The 11944-nt window shown below is 41.5% G+C and overlaps 1 protein-coding gene across 1 annotated transcript in view; it reads right to left on the minus strand.

The window, feature by feature from the left end:
- The window catches only part of LOC114049885 (calpain-9), a 69342-nt gene extending 58020 nt beyond the window's left edge, over positions 1 to 11322 (minus strand). Inside the window, exon 1 of the mRNA XM_027871331.1 lies at positions 11110 to 11322. Coding sequence (XP_027727132.1) covers positions 11110 to 11322 — 213 coding nt within the window. The remainder of the gene's footprint in view (positions 1 to 11109) is intronic.
- Between the last annotated feature and the right edge of the window lie 622 nt (positions 11323 to 11944).

The following is an 11944-nucleotide window of genomic DNA, read 5'->3' on the forward strand; positions in this document are numbered from 1 at the left end:
AGAAAGAAAGAAAGAAAGAAAGAAAGAAAGAAAGAAAGAAAGAAAGAGGAAGGAAGGAGGGAAAAGTATGCTTCTGTCTGTATTCAGACGACATCCATTCTTTCTCTGGAGGCAGATAGCATTTTTCCTCATGAGTCCTTTGAGATTGTCTTGGATCATTGTATTACTGAGAATAGCCAAGTCATTCATAGTTCTTCATCATACGATCTTTCTGGTTCTACTCACTTCACTTTCTATCAGTTCATGTGTCTTTCTATTTTTTTTCTGAAATCACTCTGCTTATCATTTCTTACAGCACAATGATAATCCATTGCAATCATATACCACAACTTGTTCAGCCATTCCTCAATTGATGGGCATTCCCACAGGCAACTCTTGAAGACTAGAATTTGTGGAACTGTTCCTGATCTGAATTGATAGAGTTTCCTCATGGGAAGCTCCTTACACCAGTGATATCACAGGTCTGGTTAAAAGCAGAACAACAATCAAAAACTCAGATGGGAGACCCCTATTTCATATACATGAAAGCCAAACACAGAAAAAGCATCCAGGGCTCAGCTCTTCTGTGTGATAAGGAATCTTGGTTAGAAAAATAGCAATTCTGATGTTCAGGGCTAGCCTAAAGATAATCTCTTTGGGCCTCAGTTTTCTCATATACAAAGCGGGGAAATTAATTTCTCTTCTAGCTCCAAGTCCTGATATTATATCAGATTGCATACTAAATATTTTCAGATCAATTTAAATGAAAAGGTTTGATCCCCCTCTCCCTTTTCTCTGTTTCTATATACATACACAAACCAACCTTGGATAAGATACTGAGAACTGTGGGCATTTTATCTTTCTTTCTCTTCTGAACCTGTTCCTTCATTGGGTCCTTTCTAGTTTTACTGTTTTCTTGTTTACATTATGAGGAATGTCCCTTGGGGTTGGATCTGGGGTGGGGGGGACCATTCTATAAAATGGACTTGTTTCTTGCCCTGTTCTACCATATCAGCTTCTTCACAGGGCTGTGCTGTGTTTAACAAAGAGGTGGTACTAGAAGGCTGGTTCCAGTTCAGCTGCTGTGTTTGCTGTTGGGGCACCTACCCAGGTCTTGGGGTGAGCAGGATGCCACTGAGAAGGAGGAGGAGGAGGAGGAGGAGGAGGAGGAGGAGGAGGGGATAGTTTTCTCATTGATTATGGGAATAGCAACCTTGCTTGAAAATGCATAGACCATTTATTTTGGAGAAGTTCCAACTGCTTTTCAGCTAATGGGTCCCAAACCTTTCGGCCAACTGTGAGGCAATTGCACTTTTTGGAAGCACACACATTTTCCAGGCTATAAGGTTTCATATAGTAATTGCATTTGAGGTGTTTTCTATAATAACTTTGCTTTAGTGCTTTTCAGATTGTGAAGCATGTTCCTCCCAATAACTTTATGAAGTAGGTAAAACAAGTATTATTACTTCCATTTTACAAGTAAAGAAATTGAGGCCCTTTAAGGTTTAGTGGCTTGTCCACCCAGAAAGAAAAGAGGTTAATTATTTGGATGAGCAGTGAAATCACAGCTAGTTTAGGAAAACATCCAAGAGACATCTCTCATAAGAACGATGGTGAGGATTAGCTGGTGGGAAGAGTAAGGATATGAAAGGCAGAAAGCCTGTGTTCCATGCTGGTCCTGCTGCTGCCATACGGCAAAATGGACAGACAGATTGATCCATGGGAAGTCAGTAGACCTGGGTTCAGGTCCTGGCTCTTCTTTTTCCAACTTGTATGACCTAGGGCAAATTATTTCCCCTCTCTCACCCTTAGTTTCCTACTATATAAAAAAACCAGGTTGGACTAATCCATTTCTAAGATCACTTTAAGTCTTGGGACAGTTTATTGAATTGTTCTGACCTAGCAGTTCCTTGCACTTAATTTCATTCATATAGCATTTTCAATGTACAAAGTGCTTTCCTTACTATGACCATGTGACAAAAGTGGCTCAAATATTATTCTTCCCATAAGTGACTTGCAATGCAGGTAGCATTCTTCCAATAAATAACCTGTTGTGCAAAAATATTATTCTTGTGACTTGCCCACAATCACACAACTAATAAATAACGGTGCTGGGACTCATCTAGGTGGGGCAGTGGATAGAGTATTGGAATTGGAGTCAGGAAGACCCAAATTCACATCCTGCCTCAAATACTTACTAGCTGAAAGTCACTTCTCTTAGTCTTAGTTTACTCAGCTGTAAAATGGGGATAATAAATGGCACATACCTTACAGTGTTATTGCAAGGTTCAAATGAGATGTGCATTTTTCAAATCCTAAAAATGCTACGCAAATGCTAGCTATTATTATTATTTAAACACAAGTCTCCTAGTAGGTCCTCAATACCTATCTGTTGGATGTGTGACTGAATGTCTTTGAACTAGTGGCTCAATGTTTCTGAGACTAAGTTTTCTCTCCTCTGTTGTTGTTTGTCCTTTGTTTTCTAAGAGGACCAATGACATCACAGGGTAATGTCTTGGCTTGTGGGTGAATTGGATTTAAGTGATTTAAGTGACTTGCACAAAGTCATCAGCCTCATTCTCTAATGGCAAGACAAAAGTCAGGATGACTGGTGGTGGCCTGGGATCTTCAATGTCTGACCAAGCTCTAAGTGTTCCACAGCACTTTCTTCAGCTGCCTTCATGGCCATTGGAACAAATTATTCTCATCCACTCATTCCACTGGGGAAGTCTTCACACACTTGAGGTAGACATCCTTTAACTCACCAACAAGTTTGAAGCCTTTTGGTTACTCTCAACCTGGTTTAGCCCATTTGTGAAGATGGTTTTACCGAGGTATGGCCACTAGCTGTGCATGCTACAGCTTCTTGGAGCCACAGGTGAGAGTTGGGCACCAGGTGGACACCAAAAGTAGATGAGCAGCCTCGAAAAGGGCTTGGCAAGCCCTCATGCCAGAGGTGCTAGTCCTCCTTGAACTCTCAAGAGAACACATGTCCTACCTGGCTTGGGATAGTAATATGAAAAGCTTGAGAAAAGATGTTTTGAAATCATTTGATAAATGGAACTTGATGTTATAACTATTCTTGTTTCCCTAACAAAGTACTCATACTCAGTATCAATTTTATAATCATTTTAAAAACCCTGTTCCTTTGGGGTGTGGGTGTGTGGGAAGATTACAAAATAGGTGGAGGGTGACAGAAAAGTGACTCAGACCTCCCCTGGATAGAAACTTTCATTGCCCATCAGCAAGTCACTTGTCACATTTGCCATCTCCAACCTCAGGAAGATCCAGTGACAGCCGGGGTGACAGTTCTCAGCTGAAGCATGGGCTTTTTGCATCAGAGGTAAGAAATCCTTGCAGTCTTTTGGAAGGGCTCTGAAGAGGTTGGGGAGGGCAAATGGCAGTCATGTGCCTCCTGCTAGAGACTAATTGGGAATATGGAGTGTCTGAGTGAAGAGAAAAACTGATCAAAGCCATTGTTGGTGATACCTTTGTAGGTTTCCTTTGTATATTTGGGCATTTTTTTTATATGTTGTACTGTATTATGCCCATTAGATCACAAGCTTCTCAAGGACAGGGACTAATGTCTAAAGGCCCTTTCAGCCCTACTATCTATGTTTGACTTTATCAACATTTCCTATGAAAAACGAGTTATGAGCACTTAGTACAATTTTTTTGTAGATTAACTTGATTTACCTTCAAGTGAAGAATTCTTATAGGCTCATACAAAGTTAGTATTGGGAAGAACCTTACATATCATGTAATTCAATTCCTTTATTTTGTAATCACAATAATTATTATTATAGTTAGCATTTATACAGTGCTTAGTGATCCTCACAAAAACCCTGGGAGGTGGTTACTATTATTATCATCCCCATTTTACAATTAAGAAAACAGAGACAGACAGAGGTTAAGTGTCTTGGCTAAGGTCATATATCTAATAAGTATATGAGGGAGGATTTGAACCCAGGTACTCCTGACTTCAGGTCCAATAACTCTATTCATTGCATCACTTAGCTATATGATTATAGATTTATGAATCACCGAATTTGAGAGTTTAAAGGGGTTTCAATGGCCACTTGGTCCAACCCATACCTGACAAATACTCATTTAGCCTTTGCTTGAAGAAAGAGAACCCACTACCGCTCGAGGCATTCTGTCCCACTTTTGGATAGTACTAAATGTTTTGAGGTACCTAGGGGACAATTCAACAACAACAGCAGTCATTGGGATGTTTTTCCTGACATCATGACTAAATTAACCTCTATACAACTTCCACAATTTACTCCTTGAGGTCAAAGAGAACAAGTCAAATCCCTCCTCCACAAAAAATGACAGCTCTTCAAATGCTTGAACAAATCTAATATGTTCTCCATATGACAAGGTTTCATATTAAGCCAGCCATGTCCTCATTAAGCCTTCTCTTTGTTGTTATTGTTCAGTCATTTTTCAGTCATATCCATCACTTCATGACTCCATTTGGGGTTTTCTTGGCAAAAATATTGAAGTGGTTTCCCATTTACTTCTCTAACTCATTTTACAGATGAGGAAACTGAGGCAAATAGGGTTAAGTGAATTGCCCAGGGTCACATAGCTAGTAAGTGTCTGAGGCTAGATTTGAACTCATGAAGATGAGTCTTCCTGACTCTAGACTGACTCTTTATCACATTTTATTTTCTACCATTGAAACATGCTTGGTTCATTTAGCCAATCCTTACATGTAATGAACTCAAGGACCTTCGCCATCCTGGTTGCCTTCATCTGGACACTCTAGCTTATTTATGTCCGTCTTAAACCACAGTGCCCAGAACTGAACACAATTTCCAGATGAAGTCAGAGAAGGACTGAGTACAGTGCGACTATCACCTCCCTGTTTCTGGAACTATATCTCTCTTAATGCAGTCCAAGACCACATTAGCTTTCTTGGATGCTTTATCACATTGCTGACTTATATTAAGCTTGCTGTCCACTAAAACAACCAAATCTTTTCAAAACAACAGCTATCTCCTCCCCTACCCTATACCTGTGACATTGATTTTTTTTGTAATCCAGGCTTTATTGCTATTTAATTTCATATTATTTGATTAAATCTGGTGCTCTAGCCTGTCAAAATCCTTTTGGATACTGACTCAATCACACATTGTACTAGCTATCTTCCCAGATTACAAAGCTGAGTCAAAGATAATACAATTATCTGCACATTTGATGAGTAACCATGTAAGCCTTTCTCCAAGTCCAATAAAATGTGAAACAGCAGAGGGCCAACTATAGATCTCTAGGTTAGCCTACTGGAGATCTGCCACATTGTCAATGAACCATTTACAACAAATGCTCTTTGAATTTGACTGTCCAACAAGTCCTGAATCCATTTCATTGTATTGTTTACCACATCTCTCTTCTCCACAAAAACAGTATGAGACACTACAAAATCTAGGTAAGTTATATCCACAGCATTTCACTCATCTACTAGTTTAGTAAGCCTGTCAAAAAAAGGAAAGGAGGTTAGGCATTACCTGGTTTTGATGAAACCATGTAGATTTTTTGTGTAATCGCTGTTTCCCTTTCTAGTTACTCACCAACTATCTTTTTAAAGAATTTTACCAAGAATTAAAGTCAAACTCACTGGCCTATAGCTTTCAGACTCTATTGAATTTTCTTTTCTGAAAATCAGGGCAACATCTACTCTTTACCCTTCTTAAATCTTGTAATAACACTCCTGTTGATCATAATAATAATTGCTAACATTTATCTAACATTTTAAGGTTTTCAAAGTGCATTACATATATTATCTCTTTGCTCTTTACAACAACTTCGTGAGGTGGGTGCTATTATCTCCATTTTACAAATGGAGAAACTGAAGCTTATAGAGGTTGTGACTTGCCTAGGGTCTCAGAGCCATTTAAGCACCTGAGGTAGGATTTGAACTCAGGTCTTCCTGACTTCTATTCCAACACTATCCTCAAAGCCACCTAGTCACCTTTAACAATCTTTCAAATATTGCTGACAATGGCTCAACAATCTCATCTGTCAAATTTTTTCAGGACTTATGGATGTAGTTTACCTGGGCTAGGTGACTTGGATTCATCAAGGGCAATGAGGTGTTCTCCTCCTAGCTCCTTATTTATCTTGGGTATTGACTACTTGGAGTTAATGTTAATGGAGTTTGTTCTGTCATTTCCAATGCAAATGTCACCCTTTTTGGGAATGAAATCAAGCAAAAGAAGACTAAACAGCTCTACCTTCTCCCTATTGTCAGTTAACATCACCCTATTTACACCAAGTAACACAAATGGGGAGAACAAGGCCCAAAGAGTTGAGGTGACTTGCTTAGGATTGCACAGCTTGGCAAAACCAGAACATAAACCCAGGTCTTTATAACTTAGCTAATAGTCTTTGCTATAACATACTGCCTCTAATTCCCAAACCACATGCATGAAATGGATTTCCCAAGTCTATAGGATTCAATTCTACTCCTCCTCTTTCTATGAATCAGTACCCACACCCAGGTAACAACTATCCTCACAGATCTGGTGTTGGCCAGTGTGGAAGAGAAAAGTCATCTGGGGAAGCACTGGTGGGTGATGACTTGCATGACCCCATCTTGTGGTGCTTCTGTTTTGGACGAGGACCTTTTCTGTACGTGGAGGAATGCTGGAGAACTTTCAAGTTGTGGAGAGGTCTGGGAGAGAGCAGAGCAGGTTATAAAAGAACTGTGCAAGTCTTCAATAGAAGCTGAGTGGTAAATGAAAAGAATTAGGTTGCACAGTCTGAGTGGAAGATACTGGGAAGAGAAGTATTATCATGGCTAGTGAGGGGGTAAGATTGAGCCTGTTGTGAAATATTTCTGGAGGTGGGGAGAGGTGGGGCTCCAAATTTCTAGCTATGCCACTGACTGTAAATTAAGCCTGGATATCTAAAAAACTGTATTGTTTAACTGGAGTGGTTTGGGCAACCAAGTCATTTTTCAATATGGCTCTTATGACATGGACACTGATTCTCAGATGATACAGGGTGAAAAATGACCTTGAGATATATTGCTTATCCATGTTGCCTAGGCTAACATTGTGAGGACAGCTAAAGTGGTCTTTGCAGAGATACCAAAATCTGTTCTGGTCTGCACACCTTGAGGCACTCTTAGAGAAGTCATCTGGTCCAGTCTTTATCTGAAGCATGACTTCCCTCTACAACATCCCTGTCAAATTTTTGTTGAATTGATGTAAAGTAGTATCATTCAGCCTCTGCTTAAACAACCTACAAAAGCTTTCTAAAGCTGAGGAACTTACTACCTCTTAAGACAATCCCCTATAGCTTGGACAGATCTAATTTTTAGAAAGTTTTCCTTAAGAATTCAGTCAAGCCTAAAGTGTCCTGATGGTGATATTCAGTATCTGTAGAGAATCCCATTTTCTTCTCTTTTGTGCTAATTGTAAATCTGGCAACAGTATTTACTTTCTTTTAGGAGTGGCTTTGTCTTCTCTTGGCTAATCAAGCTGATTCATGCTCATGTATGATCTGTGATGCCCTCATCAACTCACACTTTGGTTACTGAAATAGCCTGTTGGTGGGTCTACCTGCCTCAAGTCTCTCCCCACTGCAATCCATTCTCCCTTCAACCACTAAAGTGATTTTTCTGAAATGCACGTCTGATCGTGCCATCCCCCAATAAACTCCAGTGGCTTCCAATTGCCTCCAGGATCAAACACAAAACCTTCTATTTGATATTCAAAGCCCTTCATAACCTAGCCCCTTTCCTGTCTTCTTATGCCTTACTCCCCACCGTTACTCTTATCCAGTGACACTGGCCTCCTGGCTGTTTCAGGAACAAGACATCTCTGGACATTGTCTCTGGCCATTCCTCATACCTGGAACTCTCTTCCTCCTCTACCCTGACTCTTGACTTCCTTAGCTTATCCCACCTCCTACAGGAAGCCTTTTCCAACTCCTCTTAAATCTAGTGCCTTCCTTCTATTAATTAGTTCCTATTTATCCTGTATATACCTTGCTTCATATATATTTGTTTGATTTGTCATCTCCCCCATTAGATTGTAAGCTCCTTAAGAACAGGGACTGTCTTTTGCCTCTCTTTCTATTCCCAGTGCCAAGCATAGTTCTTGGCACATAATAGGCACTTAATAAATGTTTATTGAATTGAATTGAAGTGACTCCATGTTAATACCACATGCATTCAGAATCAAAATACAATTTTAGAGAGTGGCTTTATATATCGCCAGAGGGAAGGGGCCTCAGAAACAAAGCTACTTGGTTTTTATTCCCAGTTCTATTACAGTGTATTGAAAATCTTTATTGCTGTTTTCCCAGTTAAATAGCCTTTCATGTTTGCACAGTGTTTTATGATCATATTTAAGTTAGTTCCCTGAATAAATGAAGCCAGAAGGCACTGCTTCTTGCGCTCATGTGCAGATGCATGCACACCTGCAGGCACACCCACAGACACACACAGACACACTCATACATGCACAGAGTAAGGCTACAGAAATAATAATTTGTGCTTACTTTGGACCTCTTACTGAATAGGGCAGAGCCCTTTTATAGACATCTGATTAACCGTCTTCAAAGTCCTTGTGAGGGAAGGATGAAGCGTAATGGAAGGAGTGCTGGATTTGGAGTCAAAGGGCCTGTGTTCAAGTCCTGACTTCACCTTTGTTGAGTCACTTTACATCCCCAGGTCTTAGTTTCCCCATCTACAAAATTAGGTGATTAGACTAGTTAACCTCCAAGGTCCCTTCTTGGCCCTAAATCTATGATCCTAGGAGGTAGGTTTTGTTATCTCCATGTTATTCCTGAGAATATTGAGGCCCAGAGAAAATAAGCTACTTGCCCAACATCACATTACTAGCTTGGCAGGTTGTGAGGCCTTTGGATCACTGCATGTTTGTTGTCATTGTTGTTCAGTCTTTCCCCACTCTTTGTGACCCCATATGAGATTTTCTTGGCAAAGATATTGGAGTGCTTTGCCATTTCCTTCTCCAGCTCATATTACAGATGAGGAAACTGAGGCAGACAGGGTTAAGTGACTTGCCCAGGGTGACACAGCTAATAAGTGTCTGAGGCCAGATTTTTAACTCAGGTCTTCTTGACCCCAGGTCTGGTACTCTATCCACTGTGTCAAGTAGTTGCTGTACAGTGGGTGTAGAAAGTATGAAAATAGTCATCGCCACCATCACCAGCTCAAGCTATAAAGTCCTCTGGGCTGTTTTTTTTTTTTTAAGTTTGGTTTTAGTGGGGCTGTGATCTCACTGATGTAGGGAACTGCTGGTAAGGAGCTCCCTGTACCAGTCAGATTAGCACTGGCTCAGCAATTTATAAGTTGCCCAGGGCACTGGGAGTCCATGTGATTTGCCAGGATATCGCAGGTAGTAAGTACTTCAGAGGTGGGATATGAACTCAAGTCTTCCTGCTTCAGAGGCCACCTCTCTCCACTATGCCATTCTCTCTCTCTGCCTCTCTCTGTGTGTCTCTCTCTGTCCTTCTGTCTCTCTCACTCTCCTTCTGTCTCTCTCTCTGTCTTTGTCTCTCTCTGTCTCTCTCTGTCTCTCTCTCTATATATCTCTCACTGTCTCTCTCTGTCTCTGTTTCTCTCTGTCTCTCTGTCTCTGTCTCTGTCTCTCTGTCTCTCTCTGTGCCTCTCTCTCTCTTTCTCTCTCCATTGGCTGGAAACCCAGAAAGGGAAATAACACTGTCATCAGACCCATAGGATCATAAGAATTTAGAACTGACAGGGACTATATACATCATTTGGTCCAATCCCATTTTTTTGCGATGAGGAAACTGAGGTCCAGAGAAATCATCTTTAAATTCATAGGATGAGAACAATGTCACAAATTCTCAACTCCATGCAGGATAGCAAAGTGAATGAAAATTCCTATTCTACATAGTATCACATTAACTCTTAAGGTTGCTAGGTGGCACAATGGATAGAGTGTTGACTTGGAGTAAGGAAAAACTGAGTTCACTCCTGCCTCAGATTCTTACTAGCTGCGTGACCTTTGACAAGACACTTAACTTCTCAGTCTCGGTTTCTTCACTGATAAAATGGGGATGATAATAGTACCTCCCCTCTCAGGGTTGTTGTGAGGATCAAATGAAACACCATATAAAATGATATGCAAGCCAGTCATTATTAGGGGAAACCAGGGTGTAATCACCCTGGTAAAGCCAGGGATGGGCTGTGCACCTGACTCATCTCAAAGCAGGTGACCTAGGGCAGATATAGATAGGTTGTCAACAAGAACCACTCCCAAACCAGCACACACACCCAAGGGGAGTGAAAAATCAGATCATAAGCAGGAAAAGCCAATCCACTGTTATCTAGAGTGACAAATACTAACATTTCATATCAAGCACCTTCTGTTAGGAGGAGTCCCTGGAACTTGGGGCCCATCTTCTTCCTAAGACCCTGAATCCAAGCCCTCATCCTCTGGCTCAGGGATTGCTCTGGACCCTTCCCTGCTACAAATTGAAGACAACACAGCCTCTAAACCTCCCCAAGGAATAGGGAAACAGTAGTTCTGGGGGAAAAACTCTCCTGTATTCCCAACAGCAAATACAATCAGCAGCTGCATTGTAATTCTACAGCTCTATTTCTCAGCACTGGCCAAAGTGTCAGTTTTTCCCCAGACCCTGCGTCCTTTCTACATTTTATTCCATGAAAGGGAAAAATCCTCCTTCTCTTTTTTTTTCAAATTTCCCCGAGAGGTTAAAGTTTTTCTATTTAAGTTTTTAAAAAATCAACAATTTTTGCTACACATTTGCCCTACCCCTCTCTGGACCACCATAGCTCTTCCCCACAAGGTCCTCGGCCACAGAGATGGGATAGGCATCCGATGCCCGGGGCTCTTCACCTGCCTGCCCTGCCCTGTAGCTTCCTGTTGATTGCTGTCTTCCTGTCTTCAGAATGCAGTTTCAGAACCAGGGATGTCACAGCTCTCAGTGCATCACCTCATTGCTTGCCCTTCCTCCCTGCCACAATCTCACAAACTTCCTCACTTTGCATTGGTAACTCATAGAAAGACTCCCGTGCCGTGGTTTAATTATGCAGCCACAGAGTTGAGCAATAGCAGTCCAGGATCCTTCGTTCCTTTGTTCCTTCCCCATGCCCTCTGCACTTACCCCTGGACGTTTCCACACAAAAGGAATGGAGGGCCTCTCACTGAAGAAGAGGGAGGAGTTGTTGGCTGGAAAGTCCCCATCTTCAAACAGGATGCCCTTCCGCAGGCACTCCTGCCTCAGCTGTTCATAGGTCTGGCCTGAGGAGTGAATAGCACGGGAATCCTTGGGGACTGGATGCTCCCGGGGTCCAGGGGCCTGGTAGGGGTAAGGCATGGCCCTTTCAGGTACTGCCCTGATGCTCTCTGCTCCCACAGATAAGGTCTGGAGGCTGGCAATGAATGACAAAGGATATGAAGGAGTCAAAAGTATTTGCTCTAAGCCAATGATGAATTAGTGAGCCCAATAGAAATGTACCTCAAGGCAATGAATGAGCTTAGTCTCTCTTGGCACCCTTCTTTCCTGAGCAATGGGGCACACCCTCAGAACAAACTGGAAAGAGGACGTTTGACAGCTCAGGGGACTTCTACAGGTCTCTAAATTCCTTCTGTAGCTAGACTAACATAACAGGCAGAGAGGCAGCACCCTTCTGCTTAATGGATTTACGTGGCAGAGAAAGTAATATTTGCTTGATGGGAGGAGGAGAGCAAAAAGCCAAGTCCGTACAGGAACTGGTAAAGTGAGTTATTTTCTCATAATGCTGGTGGAGTGAGAATGTCTGCGATGAGCCCCTTACTTGAGTGATAATGTCTTTTAGATCATAGAATCTTATGTCGGGGACATTCTCATTGGGTATTACATCCCCTATAACCCTATGTGATGCTCAGCAGGTGTTTATCCCAGTGTGAACTCTCATTGGATAGGGACATTTTAAAACTTCGTTTTTTAAAATTTTGAG

The sequence above is a fragment of the Vombatus ursinus genome, unplaced genomic scaffold (genome assembly GCF_900497805.2).
Source record: "Vombatus ursinus unplaced genomic scaffold, bare-nosed wombat genome assembly UNPS02014798.1, whole genome shotgun sequence".
NCBI lineage: Eukaryota > Metazoa > Chordata > Mammalia > Diprotodontia > Vombatidae > Vombatus > Vombatus ursinus.